Here is a 23,548-nt window from a genome sequence, read left to right as displayed (position 1 = left end):
ATGTTTGTGGTAGGAGTGGCATTGAGTCAGCCAAGAGTAATGTGGGAAAAAGGGCATGCAAAGATGCACCAAAGGAGTAATTTGAAAGCTTATTAAGTACTATAATAATTAATGACTATGAACTTTCATTTGCAGTATAGTGTCATCTCAATATACTATGATTTCCCTCCATAAAAATGTTTGACTATTTGTAACTTTCTCCAAATAATAGAATTATCAGAATTTTCCTTTAGAGTGAGAGTAAAGTTTGCAGCATTTTATTATTTTATTTATCATTTTCTAAAACAAAACTTTCCATTTCCATTACACATATAGTACCTAAAATACCCATAATGAAAAAAATAGATTAAAAACACAGTAAATGACAATTTGCAAGTAAGTTTAGAGCATTTCATAACCATAAAACATGTTTTTTTAGTGTTAAATCAAACTGAATGCATTTGTCAATCATAACAATTCCAAACAGAGGAAGGCTTTGTCCTCTTTAGGCCCACGCACCAGAATTTAATTTCAAGACAAGCCCCTTAATCCCATTGTCCACATGGCAACGGCAACGCCTGCTCCCGATTGGCCGGCTTCACAACAACCACTGGCTCATGGGGCTTCAAATATGACATTTTCTCTGTGTGTCAATCTGTCATCTGTCCTATCTACGTCCCACACAGTAAGGGAGTGCTGCAGTTTGCATTTCGGAGTCACCAAGTCAACTACAAACATCACCATGGTCGAGCAATTTGTCGGAACCTGGAAACTGATTGCCAGTGACAACTTTGATGAATATATGAAGGCTATTGGTAAGGAGAAACTATGCATTAATATTGTTGTAAAAAGGTGCTAATTGAAGCTATTTCATTTTTTAATGGAATGGAGGTGTTGGCTTTGCTACACGCCAAATGGGCAATGTGGTTAAACCCAACCTTGTGATCAGCGTGGATGATGCAGGCCTTGTCACAATGAGGTCTGAGAGCACTTTCAAGACTAAAGAAATAAAGTTCAAACTCAACGAGGAGTTCGATGAGTCCACGGCAGATGACCGACAGGCCAAGGTTTGTTTAAAAAATGAATGGGTGAGATCTTTTGCAAGTATTGAAAGGGAATGTGATCTGCAGACCATTATTACGTTGGAGAATGGCAAACTGGTGCAGAAGCAAGCATGGGATGGAAAGTCTACCACACTAGAAAGAGAAATTCAGGATGGCAAGCTAACAGCTGTAAGTTGTTGTTTTTTTTGTATTTTTCTAGAGGATGTCTGTTTTGTGCAACCTTTTTTAATTTGTAAATGTAACTCTCTGCAGAAATGCATCATGGGTGATGTTGTTGCACTGAGGACCTACGAGAGGGAAGCTTAAATCTGTGATCTAAATGTGATGTATGATAAAGGACAAAAAAATTGCAATAAAAATGGAATTGTAACTCTTAAGTCTTTGTTTCATTCAGAGGTCGTGTATGCCATTTTAAACTTTGCATAAATAGTAAAAGGTTACTGAGCCTACTGTGCAAAAATGTAGTTGATTGGTAAAATTGCTTCAATTGGGGGAAGATAGACTAGATCATGTCATGTCAACCATATGAATTGTCTAAAACAATGAATCTCGAAGGGACATTTAAAAATATTTTTAAAGCCATGTCTCTTATATTAACAAGTCTGTCTCAAAGTTTTATCAGCAGGAATCACAAAGCTCCAAAATCCTCATGTTACCAAAAGTTGGCATCTGTGAACTCTGAAGAAATTCCAGTTCAAGTGATGCAAAAATAAGTAATGTAATTTAATTCTAATATGCTAAAAATTGGGTTTACACTGATTATATGTCGGCCAAAGTTAATGCCCTCGAATCCAAACTACAAAAAATAAGCAACAAAATGACTATTTGAATCTTATAGTATTCTCTATAATTTCTAGTCTTGATTTTAACCTTGTAGTTAAATTTTTAATCCAGTTCTTTTCACTCAATTTTCTCATTATTACATTGAATAATTTCTTGCAATTTCCATGGCACACCGAACTATTGCTCATGGCACAATGGTTGGGGAAACAATGCCCTAATGGTTTACTGAAAAACTTAAGACTAAGAGGATTTTTGTCATTCACTAGTACCCAAGTCACCTTGGATGACAGGGATATTTGAAAATCAAACTTGTGGGCTTTTGTTCATGACAGTTTTCTTTTAGTTCAAACAAAAGATTTATCTTAACCTCTTTTGGACAAATCCCTTGTTGGGGTCAAGACTTTGACCCCTCAATTGCTAAGGCTCTTGTTTTTGATGTACAGACTGGAAGTAAAGCATGTATTTGTTCCAATTTAAAGGTTTTTGGGGTAGTGGGGTTTTGTGTTGGATTGCATGAACTTGTTTGCTGGGAACTAAAAATGCTGCTTTTATTAATTCATTTGCAATCCATGATTACTGTAAACTAATATTTATACAGGGTGAATCAGAAGATTATTTTTTATGCTTAAGGATAAGTGCTAATGCAATTGATGTTTGCAAAAAGGACAAACATTAATAACTGTTTGCTGAACAAATGTTTCAATATTCCACAGGTAGATGGGTTATTAGTACATGTGGGTAGGTCAATTAGGAAAAAGAAACGCCCTTGAATTTTTTTTTTTTTTTTAAAAAATGATGGGATTTGGTTCACCAATTGGGGAGCAAATTTGTGATCAGATAGCCAAGTATGTAGTTAAAAACATTAAGTGTAATGTAGCCTGATCAACATTATTTTTGCATTTTGGTAGGCTGATTAAATATTTTAAATAATTTTAGAGCTATATAATACAAAATTTTATTAGATAACTAGACAAATGTATTGGTTTATCCCCCCGCCCCATTTCTGCATCTGACAGCAGCTCTGTAGGTGGATTTGGGGCGTACCATATTTTATCCAAAAGGGGGCGAATGGAATCCGTACTTATTTTGTTGTAAACCAGCATTGATTTTGTCTAAACGGTTAATATTACGTTAATCAAACTTCGTATAAAAATAAATTTTACAGTATGTTTAAATTTGTAACTCAGTGAAAGCCTAGTAAAACAAATAGTAATAAAAATACCTCCCCTGAGGGTTGCTTTGAATATCCAGGAATGACGTAAAACCCTTGCGTCAACCTTTGCCAACATGGCGGACGGGGAAAACACAAACATGGACCCCGATAAGTATAAAGCTACCACTAATGGACTTAAACCGCGCACGAAAGAAGATTCACCGCGAAAAGCCAAACGCAAAAATGGGAAAGATGTACCCGAAAGCTGCACTACCGCTGAATATTGCGAGAAATTGCAAGCGTGGATGTGCCAGTACTCCACCGGCTATGTGACTTGGCAGAGCTGGCTGGCGGCGTCAGCAGCCATGTCCTATCCTTGTATTCTACAATCGGTCAACGGACAGTCAACGGCACGTTTCGATTCCAATGCCCAATACGTCGGGTTTCCGCTGACACACAATGCGACCCCCTCAGGCTCTTCGAGTCGTCGAGGAGGTGAAGCCGCAGGCGGGGCTGCAGTCCAGACTCAGCCGCAGCAGTTGCCACACGAGAATGGAAATGCACGGAGGCCAGGTAAAACCAGGATAAACTTGCATACATTCATACATGTCATTGCACTAAACAAGGAGTGGCAAACAAGGGGTGGCAAACACGCGGCTCTCGAGCCGCATGCGGCTCCCGGCCAAAATAGAATGCAGTGCTTTGCTTCTTATCATATTTTGTGTATATTCTGGCTTTTTGCCTCGGTTCATGTTTCTTATTTTTAAATCTCTCTTAAAACGCACTCGCTCTTCAGGGCCTATGAAAAACAAATAATAAATTATATTTAGATACTAACTTGGCGGATGGCGGCTCGGTCACTGAGTGGTTAGAGTGCCGCCTCACAATTCTGGGGTCCTGGGTTCAAATCCAGGTTAGTCCACCTGTGTGGTGTTTGCATGTTCTCCCTGGGCCTTTGTGGGTTTTCTCTGGATTCTCTGTTTTCCTCCCATATACCACAAACATGCTTGGTAGGCTGGTTGGACACTAAATTGCCCCTAGGTATGTGTGTGAGCGTGATTGGCTGGCCACAAATTCATGGTGTCCCCCGCCTCTGGCCCTAGGTTACCTGGGATTTTGCTCTTAGTGTCTTTGTGCACAAAACTTTTCCGTGTCAAAATTGAGTTTTGTGCGATAGCATTTCTAGATATCAGGGCTACATTTCTGTGTTAATTTAGTTTGACTCAGAGTTCTAATCCCCTCACCAGGTCGGGAATACACAATCCCCTCACCTCTCCAAAGGCTCCTAGCTGAAATTGTGGACTTCTTCATTCTGTTTTTCATCAAAGCGTCCATTATCATCAGTATTATGCATCTGAGTGGAATCAAGTAAGCAATTGCTGTGGCAAGGCTGTTGTGTCACGTTGGTCTGTCATAGAAATATTCTCACTTTTCTTTCTTTTAGAGATGTGTCCAAGTTTGCCATGCATTTTATCGTCGATGAAATAGACGAGGAAACATCGATGGAGGAGCTACAGAAAATGATGCTGGTTGCTCTGGTGTACCCAATTTTAGTGTGTTTTTATGAAGTAAGTATTCATGACAATTGTGTTACCTGATTCATTCAAAAAATGATACATTTTGATTAGATGGCTAATGTTTGATTCTTAGTAGTTTCCCTTTCCTGTCATTAACTCTAAAAGCAGTCAAATGCTGACAGACATCCAATCCAATTTGATGGGTTGCGATTGAACAATGTGAATGAAACATGATCACTCAGAGCAAGCCATCATACTTGAAATGGACTTGATGTCGGTCTCTGTCAGTGGCAGTGAAGGAGTGAAGGAGTGAAGCAAATAATCATCCATTATTCGATCTAAATAATCAACATTTTAGGTAACCAATTCATCTTTTAGAGACAGTTTATAACTAAAATAGTCCAAAAGCTCTTATTTCGACTTGTCGAGCTAGATATTTCATTATTTATACATACATACATTAAATATTCATTATAAATTAATTATGAATACATAAAGACCGGTCAGATTTTAAAAAAGGCCCATACCGATATACATCAAATTGCCAAATATCAGCCAATCACTAGTTCTTATACATTTACTTGTCCAATGTAGATGTAACAACATGGGTTATTAGTACTTTTTTTCCTCTTGAGATGCAAGGTACTTCATCACTATCATTTCCTTGCAGATTGTATGTATATGGGGAGCAGGAGGGGCCACTCCAGGAAAATTCCTCATTGGACTCCGAGTTGTGACATGCGACACATCTGTTCTGGTTCAGCCCAACCGGGTCCTCGTTGTGCCGGCCACTGATGTATCTCTGTCTGCGTAAGTTCAACAAATGTATTGTCTGTGATAAGGATTTTAAAATCCCCCATATTTGAGTAATTACCTGCAATGTTAAACATTTCGGATATAGATTGGGGCTTTTAAGTGTTGCAAGTTTTCCATGACAAAGTCATCGTCCTTAGCAATGATAATTTTTGCAAATGGTGGTCTCATCATCACACAGCTCATTGCTGACTCAGGACAGTTACTATATATATATATATATATATATATATATATATATATATAAAACCGAGAGGTAAAAAGTTCAATAAGTGCAGAGAGTTGAAGTCACTATGATGAAGGAGCGTTACTTATTCTCAGGAAGTGGGCAGGCACGAAAGTGTGTGCCGCCATTAAAACGTCAAGCGTTAACGAGCCTTTTCTTGTTCGTTATACTGAGCTTTTAATTATTAATCACTAGAGTAAAAACAGGCACAAATGTTGCGCAAAGTAATGTGATTGTTGTCAAAGGACATGCAATTTTCTATATTGGTTAGATTGACAGTAAACATTGGTTATGTTTTCACAGTCAATGCTTAATCATAGTTTCATTTATAAAAAAATAAAATCACTTGCCAGGTTAATGCTAAAACGGTTTAAATTATTTTTTTAAAAATCATCTATTGCAAGGGTCGGGAACCTTTTTGACGAAGAGTGCCATAAACAATTCATATTTTCAAACATTATTCCTTGAGAGCCATACTCAGAATTTAAAAGTAAAAATACATGAAAATGTGAGCATTTATTATTCATTTCACCACTTTGAAAGTAAAAAAAAGTCTGATTTCTTTTGAGAACATTATTTCACTGTTGCTAATCAATGAGTATCAATGAGAGAATGCATGTAGAAGAGTCTAATGAAGAAAATTTATGATTTAACAAGGCAAAGAGCCATATACACCCATCAAAAGAGCCACATACGGCTCCCGAGCCATAGGTTCCCTACCCCTGATGTACATATTGGGATAGCCATTTTGAAAGGAGCATTCTACGCATGTTCACTTCACAAGGAATTTTTGGAATGCGCGAAGTATAGTTATTTCTGTGTGAGTAAAGCTAAAAGAGAATAACAAACTACTTTGGAATGAGGAGTAAGCTAACTTAATTAGTGTAGTAAAAGACATGAACTTGGAGCCTTTTAAAAGTAGCAAGGCACTACTTTCGGATGTTAATTTGAACTTTCTAAAGGGAATTAAGGGTATTATTCATTTGATGGCTGTCCTACTCTCTTAGGATGTTCTCTTTCTGTCTTTCCTGGCAGATCAACTGTTCGAGCCCTGAGCAAGAACTTTTCAATAGCTTTCTTCTTCCCGGCTTTTGTGACCCTTCTATTCTTCCAACACAACAGGACTGTGTATGACATGGTCGCTGGCACAATTGTTGTCAAACGCTCCAGGGTCAGATGACCCAGACGTTAAGCATGACCGCCTGCGGAACGCACCGCATCAAAAAATATGAAACTAAATCTGTCCAGAACTTAAGTCCGGCTCATGTGCACCAGAGCTAGTTCATGAGGTCAGGAAGGTTCTTAAGGATTCGGTGCGCTACAAACCTGCGTTTGGTTCATATGTGACCAAATGGCTGCATGGGTGTCTGTGCCAAATTCATGCCACTCTTTATCTCAAGTGTGAGGGGATAATGACATCTGTGTTTTTTGTGGTTAAAACAAACAAACAAGCAATTGCCTCTTTTTATTATACTGCTGGAAATCAGGGCTTAACGTGTTTTTTTTCCACTCTGATAATTAATACACTTATCATTATGTATATTTGTAATAAGAGTTTGCATTGTTGAGCTTTTTGACTGTGCTCAGTTTTTCAGATGATCAAGTACTGTTTATTTTCTCAGTGTATTGAAAGGTTGATAAATTCAAGAGAAATAAGTAGCATATCGTAGGGAAATGTTTAATATGCTATATGATGGTACAATCGATCCACAGTCAAAACTTCAAGATAGCAATCCATTCTATGATTATATCTTAATCTCTGCAGGCGAATATTATCAGAAGCATTTTAAAATTCTCAATGATGAGCCAAGTGTTTATGCAATTCGAGTTTTGATGACAAAGTACATCAATTGCAGTCAATTTAAACTGGTTAAAAAAAGGGAAACATTCCTGAGGGACAGTCCAGTCATTTTATTTGTTTCTTGAATTGAATTGAATGCTTTTATTGGCATTATACAAGTATAATAATAATAATAATTTAAATAACAATCAACATGCTTTAAGTGCATACAGTGCGTGTTGAAAATGTGGACAGACTAGTAACAATTGAGTGTTTAATCTTTTTCATAACGGCCAGGATTTTTGGGTAGGTGGCCCTAAATAGGGGTTAGGGTAATGCCACCTTTACTTACTACCACTCTTATTGGCCTTATTAAAATACATCATTTTTTAAATTAATTTTGATTTGCTAGGGTTATTAACAATACCCCCCCCCCTTTTAACCAACCAAATAATTGATTAATCCCGACTTCAAATGGTGTGTCCCTTGTGAAACATGAATGAATGAGTCTTATTGGTTTAAATGCGAGTCTATTTACTCGATGCAACTTAAGTGATATCTGTGAGTCAACCAAAAGTGATTTAAGGCTAGATTACAAGTCAGAAAAAAATGAAACAAAATGTGATGCTCACAGAATGGAGATCTCATCAAGTACACTGAAGAATTTTATCACTAAAGTTTATGACCTTAAGGATGTTTGCCTATAGACGTTTCAACTAAAGCCTGTTGGTCAGGTCTTTTCACTTTGCTTTTTGTACAAAAGAAAAATCCCACTTGTCATGTGAAACAGCTTAGATACAGCTTTCAAAAATTAGTGTGATTTTGTCCAAATGACCCCTTCTTAACTGCATGATTTAAATAGTTGCTATTTCTTGAATATCTGATATATCTGGCTCTGCAGATGCAAGATAGATTGCCACAACATGTTATTAAACTGTAATAAAGCATTGAATTTTAATCCCGTGCGCTATATTTTGGCTGCTTTGATTTTTAAGCATTCGGTTTGGGCTTTGGCCTGTCTTATTCACTTATGCAATCAAAAGCATTGTAGTGTGTTATTACAACATTCCTCTCATGTCAATTCATTCCAAAATGATTATTTAGAATTCAAATTTGGCAATATTCATATCAAAGTCTAACCTTTAACCCTTTGAAGCAATGTATGTTGTGTACTGTGTATAAAACTTAAATTATTCCTTGGGAATTTGGCTCCCTCTAGTGTACATTCACGAGTCATTGATCAATTGTAAAGCTCAGAGGCGACAATAGAAACAACACGTCCTGTTTGTTCTCTTCTAATAAGGCAGCCATTTTTTTCATACGGCTGTTAAAAATACTGCTTTAAGGAGCAAAAACAAAAAAAACCAAAAGATAGTGTACAGACAACACCCCTCATGCCTCCACATACAATGGTATAATCTATCAATAATAATTTGCACATTGACATGTGGCTCTCATCCAGCCAGAGTGAGAAGGCCATTTCTGAGAAAGTACAGATTTGTTGTTCCAATTTGTGATCGAACTTTGTACGATACATCTTTCCATGGGTTAACCAAATGTCATCATTCCCCATTACCTACGCAATCATTTATTTAACTGTTATGAGAATCGACCTTGTGTTTGCAGATTAGATTAATAACATCACAACATTTATATCATCAGTAGATGGCTGGAATAATTGTGAACTTAATTTTTCAAATCTATCCCTTACCGTTAAGTTGTTTCACAATATTGCTATATTATATACAGAACATAGAATTGTGTATATATAACTACGTATGAATTAATTTAAGTGCTGTGTCATTGTACTAGAATCGATAGAAGCTATGCACATTTATAATGTACTGCGTTTTCCAATCTATTATGAATGAACTCATTTCTAGGCTAGTGAATAAATAAGTGTTATCATGACATGAATAAAGCACATTTTCAGTGGCGCACCAGACTCTGCTGCAGTTACAAAAATAGATACGAGGCAAGCACAAAATTCACGGTGAGTGTGTTCAATCATGAGGTTCCCATGCAAGTGTGTGTTAAATAACCATTGGATCTAATCTGCTTTTATTTCTTGTTAATGCGGTGTAATGTTGATTTTTTTTAAAATCACAAGAGTCACTTTACAACCACAGTGCAGTTATTATTATTATTTTTAATTTTCCTCTTTCTGCATTGAGATTGTTGCTTGGTGTGATGCACATTTTTGGAATTAAATCACCTAGCAACAAGGGAAAATATGTTCCACTTTCAGTATCTATTGCATCATTATTTTTATATTTTTGATTATTTCAAATGATGTGTCAATTTTATTGCACATTCAATTTCAAAAACAATAATTCTACAGATCTTTTGTATACATTTTTACACGACTTTTAGTATGTAAAAATGTCTCAGGATGGGAATCCATTATATAAAGTATTGTAGAGTTCTGTTTTATTTTTCCAGCGCCCTCTACTGTTATAATGCAGTAGTGATTCTGTAGTTAGAAGAGTGGCTTTCAGTGGGGGTCACGGAGGTCATTTAAGTGATGGTTGGTTTCCTCATATGAACACAGGCTGTCAGATCACATGACGAGGCATGTAAATCAATAGGTTACAAGCTTTGAATGTAACATTGGCTTTACTCTTAAGTGGGAGTTGCCTCGGCTGTTCACATGCGGATGAAGTTAATGATTTACGCATGCTGTTGGCATTTTCCAGATACTCTTGGTGTTTCTGTTACTCCACCCCCACAAATCACTCTTGCCCAAGCACCGCCTAAACTATGTTGTGGAGACATGCGTAAGCACTGGCTTTCTATTTTGAGCTAAATGAAAAGGAGGCTTGGCACTTGGACTCAGCCAAAAGGAAACCTAGTTCACTTGTAGACATCTACAAAGGAAACTAATTGTGTTTTGTTCTTTTCCATGTTGAAAAATATTGTTAAAAAGCCACAAACTGTGCAGAATCAGATTTTTTTTTAAAGTACTAATAATTGTGTGTGTCTTGGTTGTTCTCCTGTTGTCATTTTGAACAGAAACTGCAACCATGACTCACTCTGTGCGCTTATGAGTAAAAAAAAACACCCAGAGCCTAAAATAAAAATTTCCGAACTAGTTTCCAGATTTAAAACAATACAATGAATAGCCAGTGTTACGCACATTTGTCCACAACCATTTCCTGGAATGTAAAAATGGAAGGCCTGCAGCTTTCAAAGTGATTCAAATGTGCTTAAATTTCTTTTTAACAACCTTTTTTCAGCATTTATAAACAGTAGCATTAGTACTAATTCAAAACCGCAGTAAGGAATGATTTTAGAAAATGCATTTTAAGGTCATTTAAAACCAGTAACTCATTTATGTATATCCAATCTTTTATTTTCTGAATTACAAGGGTCTCAGGGGGTACCTTTTTCAGCTTTGACTCCAAAGTCCGGCTCCAAAGAAGTCAAGATATTAACTAAACTACAGCATACATACAAAGAAGCACTGGGTGTTAAAACATGATATTACTGTAAGTTATTTACAATTGATATAAGGAAATCCAAATATGAATGCCTTTTTGTCATGAGAATATTCTGATTGGCAGAGAGTAGGTGATCTAAGGACACGACACCACTGCAATGTTATAGATCATTATTATAAGATTGTGAAGCCATAAATTTAAAGTGTAATCAGAACTGTGCAAGCTTTTACTTTAATTCGTAGAGCTACTAACAGTCCCCATCTTCATACCCTGAGGGGAAAGTACAGAAAGGGATAAAATGTGCAGTAATATTTCCAAGAAGCTGTAATGAGGTCGTCCTCCATATGAATTGCTTGATCTTGTACTGTGGCCATTAACTGATCCTAATCGCTCACTAAGGCTCTTTCAGCCTGTCATACTCCCTGCCACTGAACTGTGGACACGTTAGTAGCCGTGTCTATCTTTATGTGGACGAGAGACTGTGGAGCGGTCTTGTTGCCATGGCAGCAAGCACATTTTCACATTCTCCCCACATAACGTTGGAGCGTTGGTGCTGCTACTTCCGAACCTGAGCCCTGCCACACAGCCTGAGGAAGGTCTGCTCTCAGACAGAACCTCGCCAAGCTGGTTTACCACCCACTCTGATAACACATGCTCCTATAATGCTGCCACCCACTCTGTTCTACATTTTATATTTTACTAATGCAAAGGATTTCCCCAGGGTAACCCCCCCAATCCACCCTCCTGTCTTCTGTGGTTGGACAAAATACAATAGCATATACAGTGGCTACAGTACACACAGTGGTTGACTTCAAAGTTGAAAAAAATGCTTTATATATTATTTATGTACAGAATGATGCCGTAAATGAGAAACATTTTGAAAGACAATCAAACATTCATGTTTTAGGAATGTAGGATGGTGTTAAATTACAGCATGCACTTTCATACAACAACTTTCCAATTTAAAACCTCAAAATAGTTAGTTAAAATTTCTTAACCACTCTTACAATGTGGTACCCTATAATTAAGATCAAAGTTTTACTTGTTAACAAAAAAGTATGCTGGAATTTCATTTTCCCCCTCCAATAATGTAATTTATCCAAAGTAAACAAACTAAATTGAAGACGTTGCTTACGTCAAACACATTTCAACACACCCTAGTTAATGGTTATAAGAATATTTAGCAGGCTTCCAGGCATCTGTTTCTTTCAAATTTTTTTTTGCAATGCAACAAGTGAATGCTGATTCTGAGCCAAAGATGCCCTATTCATTAACTAAGCTATGTGTAAATTTGCCAAATTAATAATCATTCATCTAGAGTTCACATTTTTTCATTGAGCAGTTTTGGAGTTGCCTTTTTCTAGCTGTGTGCATCATGTTGTCTGTCGCTTGTGTTTGGGAATTGTAACATGTCAGGACATGTCTACTAACACACTTAGAGGAGGATCTCACAGCAACGGTGTGTTGAGGAAACCAAGCAGTCAAAGGACAGTGATGATAGCTGGATTCCATTTACTTTGGACAGCAACAGCTTTTCAAGGTAACCTGCTTTGAACACTTTCTCTTGAATCAATGTTTTGAATATTTATATATATATATTCCTGTCGAAAGGTTATAGCCAAAGCTAATTTGGAACCTTGAGCAGGTTAAAATTACAATCTAACAGTATTAGATTTAGCAAAAGATAGAAACCATTGGAGGTTTTCTGCAGTGTATTGTTGTAGCCCAAAGTACAAATTGCAGTGCATAGGAGAGTGTAGTTAGTGTATGTGGGTGTTAAATACTGCAGGATTGTAAGGATAAAGCATTATAGTGACTTTTTAAAAGAGTATAATTGTCTAAATTACAGCTTGATATTCACGACTGCTATTACTATTATTTTGCTGATGACAATTGACTGTACAATATTGACTGAAATTGCTTTCATGCATGGTTCAATGAATGTATGATTTGCACAAGTTTGCCTTGGGAGATGGAATTTTTTTAGAAATACATATGATAGTGAAAAAATATTGACTGACAATGTTATCTATCTTTACAGTAGACTCAACCATGACCGTAAGCATGGCATTAATTGCTGGAATGGTCTCTTGTGTTTATTTGTTTTACCTTCACCTCACTTGCTATATTTAGCTTCCTATTTAACATTATAATGAAATAAAAAATGCATAATGATGAATGTTTTTAACGTAATCTGACTCACATTCATAGCATAAAAAGTGTCACTCACCATGTCATTGAACACTTCGAGCCCACCTCAAAGCCCTCCCACACTCCTTTTAAAGTAGCCCCTAATTTTCTTGCTCTTTTACAATGGGCAACATCATTTTAAAGAGTTTTTTTTCTTCACACATTTCCCCCAAATTATTTTTATTTCTTTGATTTTGAACAACTCAGTCAAAACAAGCACACACCTTTGTTCATAATGAAAATTTGGCAAAACAACAACTTGTCCTGAAAAAGCATGGTGAACATTCCTATTTGATCAAAAGACCTCACAATGTACACTACTACAGCATTAATCTGTGTATAAGTGTATGATTTTGTTGGATTTTCTTCCTCCTTGCCCCCCAGCGTATGCTCAATTTGGAGGGGCTACTGTGCATGTGGGGCCTGCAGAAGAGCAGATAGCAGTCTGTCCTGGCACTATAATGCCCGTCTGCTGGCCCGGTTTCTCTCTGCCCTCTGCCCAGCAGTGGAAAGTGGACCAAAGATTGCCAAGTGACCTTGTGTGAGTGTTTGTTTGTCCATTTTGTTGTACTGCGAGTTCTTCTGTGAACGATGAGGAAATATCTCTGGGGACAAAGAAAGGGGAGGACTTCTTCTTGGGTACTCTGAGTCATTTTCCAGTTGAAAGGAGGCTCAATTCAATCATTGTGGGGGAGATTAGAAAGAGATTTGCCTTGAGAGGAAAAATGCATATGAAAATGAACAAGGGCAGAGCATTAAAGGGGCTTTGCGACCACACTTCAATTTAATCCTCTGTGCATGCATATGTGTCAGTGGCTCTCCATGAATATTCATTCATTCATTCATTTTCTGAACCATTTGATCGTCAATAGGGTCGCGGGGGGTTGACTTTGGGCACGAGGTTAGATTAGATTGGAACTTTATTTCATCCTGTATTCGGGGAATGTATTGGTTGCAGTTGCAAGACAGACACAAGACACACAAGACATTGTAGAACTAGGTAAAAAAGGTGGGGGGACACCCTGAATTGATGGCCAGCCAATCACAGGGCACGAGGAGATGGTGTCCTAACAGTGCAACCAGTGGATTGCAATCAGGTGCTTCTTGTTTTCTGCAGAAATCTCATTGGGCAAAGTGTCTGTGCTGGATCAGTTGGAACAAAAACCTGCACCCACATCGTCCCCCCAGGACTGGTTTGCCCACTCTTGCCCTATCCAGTCTGTTTTCCATGTCTCCCTCCACTGAGACACCTGATTCAAATAATCTGGATCAGTATGAAGCTTTTAGACAGTTTGCTGATGAGTTAATCATTTGATTCAGGGGTGGTAGGTAGAGGAGGGAGATATGGAAAACAGCCTGGATAGGGGCTCTCGAGGACCTCCTTTGGCATAAGCAATTTGAAATGATCAAAAAACGTAGAAAATTGACAGGTATGAGTTCTCGTTCTTCCTACACATCCTTGTCTGTCCTTGCAAACCATCTCTTGACTCTTTAAATTTGACTCCGCCTTTCTCTGTCTGTTGCACACTGACACTCTCCCTCCCCGTGTGAGTGTAGTCTGGGCACTAAGCCAAGTACTAGTGTGTGTGTGTGTGTGTATTTTTTTTTTTGAATGAATACCTGATGGCTGATGGGGCTGGCGAGGGGGAGGAGCTGTGTCAATTGGAGTATACTGAGGGAGGGAGGCAGGGAGAAAGAGGAGGGCGAAAGAGGGGGGAGAAAGGCAGAGAGGGAGCTGGCGGTCTGGTGGCCTTGCATAACACACGTTGGAGAAGCCTCGCACGCAAGACCTGGCGTGGGCTTTTTCACAGGAAAGGGGGGGCCGGCGGAGGGGGGAGACCTCCTCTGCCATCAGGCCGATTGCAAGGGCAACGGAGGGGCAACTCTTAAAAAGGCGTCCTCGTGAAACGGGTTGGAGCTAGAAGAAGACGCTTCGAGGCACCGGGATCGAGTCCGACAATTGCACATGTTCTGCAAGCGGCGTGTGTGGAGGTACTGCTATGCTATTCTTAGTACTCTAACCAGGGGGTGGGAGGAGGCGAAAGAGGAGGAGCAGGAGGCTTTTCTCTTAGCAACATTTGTGGAATAGTAGTTTTTTTTTCTAGTGTGCTACTAGAGGAAAATAGTAAGAGTAGAAATGTGGAATCCGCAGATGTTTGGGGATGTGCATATCAGTGTGATCGAGTGTGTGTTTTGTGTGTGTGTTCCGGCACTGATGCAGAACTCCGGAGTCATTGTGAAGACAAGCAGGCTGAGCCCAGTGTCTGTTCTTTTGGCCTGGTACGCCTCTTAAAGAGACAGTAGCACGAGTAGACGTTAGTTTTTACACAGGAAAAAAGGGAGGGGGGCAGGAAAATGGCTCTTTTGGATATTGAGAACGCTGCATTGTATCGATCTGCTTTGTGCATCGTGCTGGGATTATGGCAAGGTTCTATTTATATGCAGCGAATCCCACATGCATGTCTATCTCGGTAATTCTCCCCCAGCCCCTGCTGTTACATGCATGCTTAGATTGATAATGATGATGTTTTTGTTTTCTAAATATAGCCTTTGCTGCACAGAGCTGTTAATGTCTGGTCTAGCAGGTGAGATGTGGATATCAGCATGAGTGACTACTACACTAATGTCATTGCAGGGTCATTTTTTTTTTACTGTGGTTTGTTCTGTGGAAGACGTTAGGACTCAATCGGGCTACCCGGGATACAATATCATTGCTTCCTTGTCTCCTACTGCTGCAGAGGGATGCTATTGCTATGAAGCTGAGGATTGGAGGGTGTAGTACTACTGCGTAAGAGAGTACATGTCGCTACCCATCACTTGGAGTCACCCACAGCTTTATGTACTATTTGTGGTTGCGCAGGTTTTTGTCAGGGACCATCACTCCATCTCAGCATATGAGATTGGCGAATTTCTGCCTCCGCCCCTCCTTCACTGATGTCATCCCTGTATCATACTTGTCCTCATAGCAGGGACAGTCTGGCATTGCATCTGGTGCGTTCATGTGGTCTTGACTTGTTGTGATGTTCATGTATGTTCTCAATAGTATTGCATATGTTCTCTCATATTATTAGTTGTCCAACAATAGGTTGGTTGGAAGATCAAATGAGGATGTTTGTGTGGCCAAGTGCATAGTGAGCATTGTGTTAATAATCCAGGGGGAAAATACCTTTCCATCTGTTCTATTTAATGTCAAGACCGGTATCGTTTTGGTGTCTTTTGGTGCTTTTTTTTTTGCATGATTGCGCAATTGTGCTTTGGTGCTGATGTAATTACAGGTGTTTCTGAGGTGGGGCTGTTGCCATAGAGTGGTGTGTAAGGTGAGTGTGTTTATATGTACAGTGACAGCTCAAGGCGGGGGTTGATGCTGCAGGCTCTGCTCAATGTGGGTCAGAAGGAGCGGCACTGTCTTTCTTACCCTATTCTCACTCCCTCTACCCCATTCTGAATCCTCTCCCCGCTTTTTTACAATTCCTATTACTCTATCTGTCATCCTATATTGCTGCACTTCATCGCTCCCCACTCTTTCTCTTTGTTCTTCTGTTATCAAATGAATCTATAAGGTCACATGCATTGCTCTTTTTTTTTTCTTGTTGATGCTTTGGTAAACGGCAATCTTGCAATCATCATCCAAACAGAAACAAACCATGGTTTACTCCTTATTAATTATTATTTCATAATATTATGTAAGACTTTTGTTGGACTGGTGTGTTGAACCTTCTATGTAATATGAAGAAAGAACCTTTAAATGGTATGGTGTGTATGAGTGCACATACATATGGTGTGTGTGTGTGTGAGAGAGAGAGTGTAAGTGTGTCATACACTCAATCTTTGTGGAGCCACTAGCTAGAGAGTAATTTAACATTGACCCACAGATAAGCGTGTGTACATAAACGGAATACATCTAGGAAAGCAAAGTAGAACATTTGGATGGGAATTTCCAGCTTCAGAAATTTGAACTGTCGTCATGTTTACTATGATGTGAGACCTGAGTGTATATTCTGGTAACTCCGGTAACTTTTGTTGGATTTTTATTATGACAGTTATTCATATAAAAGGACCCGCCTAGACAGGGGTTGGTGATAGACAAAGAAAATGCAGTGGAAGCAAACTCACACACATTCGAAGCATCAACACTACATCTATTCAGGTTATAAGTTGAAGTTTTTGTTGGTGGTTAACTTCTTTTTAAACTTTTGTTGCAGAGCTTTTAATATCCTATACTTACAACTAAATTTTTTTTCAAAACCTCAGGAAATTAGAAATCGACCAATTTCTCCACACAGATAAATGGCTTTAGCAGTTCCAATGTACAAAACAGAAACACTATAGAAGGAGCCAGAAAGGCAAACTTGTTGCATTGATTTTGAAAGTTTGATCATTCATAGTAAACAAATGTAATAATGTCTTGTGTTTCATGGGCATGCACAGATCAAGAATATACTACTAAATAATAACTCAATTTATCCTGCAGTTAAATATTGACCATGTCTCTGTACTGGCCTTGTTGACATTGGTAGATACAGCATTTTAGGTAACTATATCTCCCAGTGATGTGCCTTTGTAAAAGAAACCATGTCATTGATAAATTATGGTCATATTTAGCAAAAGGCTCCATAATTAAATTTCAGCTTTTTCACTACTGTGATGTATCTGCCGACTCAATTTGTCTGGAGGTGAATATTTAATTTATTTTCCATGCCGAACAAATTGGAGTATACAAAAGAAACTATTTTGGGTATTGTTACCTTTTATTTTTGAACTTCTATCTTAGACTGTGTTGTAATGGTTCAACAAATACAAGAGTGATGCATCACACAGTCTACATAACATCCACTGACCCACTATTGTTCAAAAAAACTCAATCTGCCATTCAAATGTGCATGGTGTTCCCCCCCTATCTCAACAAAGGTGGCCAAAAGGGTTGCAGGGGTGCTGGAGCCTATACCCAGAACCTCTGTAACCCTTTTGAGGATAAGCGGTATGGAAAATGACTTGAAAAATATCCTTGCTTATCCTTCTCTCATGGAAAAATCAAAATCCATTTTGTTTGTTTGTTTTTGGCTGTGTACGTTTGTGAATGAATGCTTGGTTGCTATGTTTCAAAATTTTTGCTACGGCTAAGATGCATCAGAGCAACATTGCGAATCTATTGTGTAAATAATCATTTCAACACTGTTAGTATTTATGCCATCTAGTGGCGAAAATTGGCACAACACAATTACAGATTGGAAAACAGGCACACAATTGAAGTAGGTCACTGTGATGTCTGGTCTTTTAAGAACTGGCAGTCCACTGGAAGAATTACTGAATAGATATAAAATATTGATTGCCACATACATATGTCTTCCGAGAGAGAAAGAATATCAATTATACAAATATTGAATAACTACCATGTTCCCATAGGATTTTAAAGGGTGTGCAGGGTTAGGGACCCCATGGCTCGGGAGCCTCATGTGGCTCTTTTGATGGTTGCATATGACTCTCCGTTAAATTGTGAGCTCTCAAGAAATAATACTTGAAAATGTGAACTGTTGCCCCTCTTTGTCAAAAAGGTTCTAGTTAAAAAAAGTGTGCAAAATGCAGCCTGTACTTAATGTTTATTTAGTTGCATAAGTTTTTGAATCTTTGAAAGATGTGTTACAAAAATTCTGATCTTTTTTCTGCTTTAAATGTTTAGTAAAGATAAACTGTATTTACTGAGCTAGCAGAGTACGACAAGTGAGAAAATACTGTTTCAGACAAATGGACTAGTAACTAAATGTAATATGTACTTACCATTTTTTGTATCTCTATCATTAGATTCCCGCCATCATCGTGGAAGAAGTGGATCAATCAGAGATGATTCCCCATGAAATTTATGTAGCTCATTTTTTGAGCTATACTAATTCCACCTCGTCCGGATTGAGATCTGGCGCTATATGCAAGTGACCACCAGTCGAGATTTCACAACCTGGCAGAGAAAAGACATTACCATTGAGAGCGAGTGAGGCTCTGAAAACAACAGAAGTGCCAACTGAGACAAATTAAACCAGCCTTGCACAATGAAATCAAATCAGGAGCGAAGTAATGGATGCCTGCCACCCAAAAAGCGGGAAATCCTTGCACTGGAACAGAGGCCAGTCGCAGTGGCTACATCAACTACTCCTGTTGTCCATAATAATCCTGTTCTCCACACCGAGAACCTAGCATGGTTGGCAAGTGTGGCCAGTGAACGATGTAGATCCAGAGACTCTGAAAGCCCACAATGTTCCATTACATCAACTTCCATATCCTCTCCTCCTGCTATTCCCACCTCAGCTGCTACCCTATCAGCAGTGCCATTGGCTTCGCTACCTGCGGTTTATCCCACAGCTATTCCTCAGCAGTCAGGAACTATCCAGTTTGCTCAGCTCGGACCCAATGTTCAATTCATAAGCTCCGGGCCCTATGCTAGCTATATTTCCTCTCATGTAGTCCCCACCAATACCAGCCCAATGGGACAGCGCCCTCACCTTGATGGTTACACCACCGCTCTGATATCGCCTGGCACCAAAGGGGAACAGCAGTTCCAAATCGGTCTCTCTCCTACAGAGCTTGCTCCCGTCTCCCTACCTAGCTCTCCTCAAGTCACCAGCCAGTACATCCATCTCGATAGCAGAACTCCTCTGACAGTCAGTGGTGCTACCATGTCGACACCTGGAGCCCACCTGCAGCTTCATCCACACACTACTGTCCTCCCTCAAACGCTTACACTCGCTCCCTCTCAACTGGTTGTTCAATACGCAGATGGATCTGCCATCAAGAAACCAGAGTTACATACGAAGACTGTGCTGAACGGTGAGCAAGTAGTCAAACAAATGAATGCTCCCACACTACCAGCAAACCATCCGCAAGTTCAGAGCTACGAGGCACGACACATCCTCGTGCCAGCAGACTATGGACAGAACTCATCAGGACTTCAGACTTCTTTAGTACTGGTGGCCCAGCCAAATCACAGCACTGATCAGGAACATCATTCAAATAAAATTTCTTTAGTTCAGACTGAAAAGGGAGGAATCTGTTTGGGGAAACCCATATCGAGATCTTCCTCCTTCTCCTCCCTCTCGTCATCAGATGTCATGAAGTCCGTCACCCCCCATACAGTCATTCAGACGACTCTTCCCCACGAGGAGCTGCCCGCCAGTCTTTATTCTTCTACACAAGCGCCCATCATTGGCTATATCACTAGTGCTAACCAGCACGCAGTTAGCTACCACGCTGCTCTACCACAGCACCTGGTCATTCCAGGCGGTCAATCCCTGCTCATCCCAGTCAGCAGTGCAAACAACAGCACAGAAATGGAGACCAGCCGAGCTGTCTGTTCCATGACCGCCACCACGACGCCTCAAATCTCCACCGCAATGCCTCATGCATATCTTGCCACTGCCCTGTCCAAATGTGAGTCAATAGGCCCAGAGGGAAATCAAGTTCCTGTTGCTGTAGCTCCACCTCCAGCAATCCCAGCCTTGCCTTCAAACCCAGCACCTGCTGCAATGGCACCACCTTCTCCAGTCCCAGCTCCTGTCAATGTTCCAGTCCCAGCTCCAGTCACCTTCCCTGTCAATCCTCCAGTCTCTACTTCCATTCAAGCTTCTTCCACAATCACCCCGCCATCCCCTCCTGTGGCACTTCCCCCTTTCTTTATGCGAGGCTCAATAATCCAACTTGCTGATGGAGAGCTAAAGCGTGTGGAGGACCTCAAAACTGAGGACTTCATTCAGAGCGCAGAGATCAGCAGTGAGTTGAAGATCGACTCCAGCACCGTCGAACGAATCGATAACGGTCAGAGTCCTAACGCCGTGGTCATACAGTTTTCTGTCGGGGAGCTTAAAGCACAGGTGAGATGAATTACTTTGTATTGGTGATTAGCTTTATGTGTTTTGAATTGAATTGAATGCTTTTATTTTCATGATACATGTATAATAAGATTTAAACCCTCACCACAATAACAGTAATACAATAGTGCAAAAAAAAGACAACAATCAAACAGACAAATAAATAATAACAAAAAATAAGTAGTGAATAATAAATAAGAGTAGTCAGGAACATAAATAAGTTGGGAAGTGCAATAATAACAACAACAACAAACAAACAAATGAACAGATAAATATTAAATACATTATAATAATAATTCTCAATTAACAAGTAGTACATAGAGTAAAATAAAGTAGTAGTCAACATACTAAATAAGTAGTATAGTCACATTATGATTTTCATTTTAGGCAAGACAGACTTTGCAGTCTTCACAATTGAAATTCTGACTTCTAATGTATGTTGTACTGATGGGCAGTAAACTAAATAAATTAAATAAATGATTTTCTTTTCACAAAATTATTTGTATATTAGCCGGGAATACATACTGTAGGTATTTTCATCTTATACTATGTCTCATTCATATCCTCAGCTAAACATTCAGTTTTAGAATACTCAAAGATGCAAGCATGTCTTCCTACAGGTGTGTGTGGAAGTCCTTGTGGAATATCCCTTCTTCGTATTCGGACAGGGGTGGTCCTCCTGCTGTCCTGACCGAACCACCCAGCTCTTTGAGCTGTCATGCGCCAAGCTGTGCGTAGGTGATGTTTGTGTGTCTTTGACCCTCCGAGGTCTTAGGAATGGTTCTCTAGCAGACGGCCAGGCTTTGGGGGCAAGGCTGAAGAGCACAAGACTTTCTGACCCAGGAAACAACACAGATTCCGCTCTCAACAACAGTTCACGGCGGAACACGACTGGCATTAACAGCGGTCTTCTAATGAAGGCCTCTGGTGTCGAAAGGATAGTCGGATCTGCGTCAGGACGGCAATTACTCACAGATATGGGACTAAATCCAGGATCAGTGGAGGGGACTTCTGCTGGAGAACCTACACTGACAATCTCTGGAACTGCAGGTATAAGGCAAAGATCCCAGAAAATCGATATGCCCACACTCTGCAAAATACAGGCCAGAGATCCAGACAGAAGCACCATTCGCAAGAGACGTTGGTCCGCTCCAGAGCGGGACCAGACTGAAAAAGTGGAGGGGGAACCTCCGTTGACTCTGCTCAAACCCTCCGTCATCTCTCAGGAGGTAAAAATCAGCATAGAGGGCCACTCGAGTAGCGGCAGAGAGAAATGCTTGATCAAACTCTAGACTGTCGACAGAGCGCTTTTAAGAAACATGTTTGTACTGTGTTTATCCACTCTGTTTTCTCTTTATTCAGACTACTATAAAATAGAAGAGTTTACAAATTATCACCATTTTTATTTCTGTTTAAAAGGTTCAGATATCTTCAACAAACTACAGTGTGTGAGGGCACACACTGTGCAATCAGTGCAATCAATGCTGTAAGCAAAAATGAGAGCAGTGTGAATGTTAAGTTTGAATGCTGGTAAAGATGTTTCGTTGGATTTCTGTTCTTACATCATTCACGGCCGTATTTGCAACCAGAACGACAAACATGAACGAGCACAGAATACAGATGTTCATGTGTAGAAGGCAAACCATCGGTATTTTGAGTTACATTACGAGTGGTAGTTCATTTGAGAGTCAAAGATCAATTTCATGATGGTATTAATTTGGCAATAATTATGGCAACGATATTTGCAACCTCACACATCTATCCGCTTTTTTAATATAATCATAGTCTTTCAGACCATCAAGTGTGTGTTTGCTGCCACAGATTATGCGTTTCTCAGTTCCTCAACATTTAGGCACAGGGCGTAGACAGGGGTCAGGTATGAATGTATTGGACACCACAGCTTTTTGTCTTTCACACTGACTTATAAAGTCATGGGTACATTGTTTATTCCAAGAGCAATGAGTACAATGTGCGGTAATTTGATACAGATGTGTTTGCAAATTGTGTGTCACAGCAGTTTCATAATGGCACATTCTTATGGTAGTTCAATTTCTAAAGGAATCAGGCAGCCGAAAGAGTGTTTTCAGACTTGGCTGCATGTAGCATTTTTATGAATACTACAAATTGGAATATATTTATAGTACCAATGTACACACTCAAAAAAAGTGCATCACTACCTTTAAGAGGACCATAGCTTGTACATGGGTTAGTACGTTAAAGGGTAGTATCTTTTGTACAACTGATGCTTGACTTTTACAACTTGAGAGCACCTTGAAGTCCATGAGCCGCGTTGATTATAGTTTGCCAGATTGCTCATTGGCTGGCATAAATAGACACCCACTGTACCCCTATTTCTAAAACATTTTGAGCAGATTACATTGAAACAAAGATGGCAACCCAATAGCAAATAGTTGTCTTGATACACATGCCACAGACAAGAAGAAACCTCAGCCAACATTTGAAGTCGAAATGTCGGGTCAAATTCGACTTATCGTTTTAGCCCCGCTTTTAGGAAATATTCTCTAATTTTTCTTACTCGTTGTTGACTTCCAGCTGAAGTTGACTGCTCACTACCTTCCGAATCTGATGCCATAGTTCCACTGCATAGCATGTGCAGTTTTTCACCTAGAAAATATTACTACTTGGAGACTGGGAAGCTGAAAGATTAAACCACAACTGAACAAGTGTCTTAATATTCACTATCGACTATAGTAAGAAAGACTTAAGTTTAGCAAAAATTGAGACAGTGA

At 39.4% G+C, this 23,548-nt stretch overlaps 3 protein-coding genes across 8 annotated transcripts; all 3 read left to right on the top strand.

Annotated features, from left to right (window-relative positions):
- Nucleotides 1-615: 615 nt before the first annotated feature.
- On the top strand, nucleotides 616-1,420 carry fabp4b (fatty acid binding protein 4b). Its single transcript, XM_077721467.1, has 4 exons — nucleotides 616-794; nucleotides 871-1,046; nucleotides 1,110-1,211; nucleotides 1,296-1,420. The coding sequence occupies exons 1-4, from the start codon at nucleotides 722-724 to the stop codon at nucleotides 1,347-1,349; spliced, it is 405 nt and encodes a 134-aa protein (XP_077577593.1). The 5' UTR covers nucleotides 616-721; the 3' UTR covers nucleotides 1,350-1,420.
- Nucleotides 1,421-3,064: 1,644 nt separating this feature from the next.
- Nucleotides 3,065-7,495, top strand: fam8a1b (family with sequence similarity 8 member A1b). Its single transcript, XM_077721717.1, has 5 exons — nucleotides 3,065-3,552; nucleotides 4,227-4,347; nucleotides 4,424-4,547; nucleotides 5,167-5,306; nucleotides 6,571-7,495. The coding sequence occupies exons 1-5, from the start codon at nucleotides 3,114-3,116 to the stop codon at nucleotides 6,713-6,715; spliced, it is 969 nt and encodes a 322-aa protein (XP_077577843.1). The 5' UTR covers nucleotides 3,065-3,113; the 3' UTR covers nucleotides 6,716-7,495.
- A 4,628-nt stretch (nucleotides 7,496-12,123) lies between these two features.
- LOC144199220 (ataxin-1-like) lies at nucleotides 12,124-23,037 on the top strand. Of its 6 annotated transcripts, none has more exons than XM_077720716.1 (3): nucleotides 12,124-12,295; nucleotides 18,745-20,801; nucleotides 21,419-23,037. In XM_077720716.1, the coding sequence occupies exons 2-3, from the start codon at nucleotides 18,987-18,989 to the stop codon at nucleotides 22,088-22,090; spliced, it is 2,487 nt and encodes an 828-aa protein (XP_077576842.1). In that variant the 5' UTR covers nucleotides 12,124-12,295; nucleotides 18,745-18,986; the 3' UTR covers nucleotides 22,091-23,037. The 6 variants fall into 6 exon arrangements, with proteins under 6 accessions (XP_077576842.1, XP_077576840.1, XP_077576839.1 ...); XM_077720714.1 differs by lacking the exon at nucleotides 12,124-12,295 and adding an exon at nucleotides 14,144-14,375; XM_077720713.1 differs by lacking the exon at nucleotides 12,124-12,295 and adding an exon at nucleotides 14,643-14,937.
- The last annotated feature ends 511 nt before the right edge of the window (nucleotides 23,038-23,548 follow it).

The sequence above is a fragment of the Stigmatopora nigra genome, chromosome 7, assembly GCF_051989575.1.
Source record: "Stigmatopora nigra isolate UIUO_SnigA chromosome 7, RoL_Snig_1.1, whole genome shotgun sequence".
Classification (NCBI taxonomy): Eukaryota; Metazoa; Chordata; class Actinopteri; order Syngnathiformes; family Syngnathidae; genus Stigmatopora; species Stigmatopora nigra.
This window is presented reverse-complemented; position numbering and strand designations above follow the sequence as displayed.

Excerpts from the sequence above, each read along its gene's own strand:
- fabp4b (XM_077721467.1), top strand. The coding sequence starts at position 722 with ATGGTCGAGCAATTTGTCGGAACCTGGAAACTGATTGCCAGTGACAAC. Across the intron at positions 795-870 it reads TGAATATATGAAGGCTATTG|GTGTTGGCTTTGCTACACGC; the intron begins GTAAGGAGAAAC and ends AATGGAATGGAG. Across the intron at positions 1,047-1,109 it reads CAGATGACCGACAGGCCAAG|ACCATTATTACGTTGGAGAA; the intron begins GTTTGTTTAAAA and ends TGTGATCTGCAG.
- LOC144199220 (XM_077720716.1), top strand. The coding sequence starts at position 18,987 with ATGAAATCAAATCAGGAGCGAAGTAATGGATGCCTGCCACCCAAAAAG. Across the intron at positions 20,802-21,418 it reads TCGGGGAGCTTAAAGCACAG|GTGTGTGTGGAAGTCCTTGT; the intron begins GTGAGATGAATT and ends GTCTTCCTACAG.
- fam8a1b (XM_077721717.1), top strand. The coding sequence starts at position 3,114 with ATGGCGGACGGGGAAAACACAAACATGGACCCCGATAAGTATAAAGCT. Across the intron at positions 3,553-4,226 it reads TGGAAATGCACGGAGGCCAG|GTCGGGAATACACAATCCCC; the intron begins GTAAAACCAGGA and ends TCCCCTCACCAG. Across the intron at positions 5,307-6,570 it reads ACTGATGTATCTCTGTCTGC|ATCAACTGTTCGAGCCCTGA; the intron begins GTAAGTTCAACA and ends CTTTCCTGGCAG.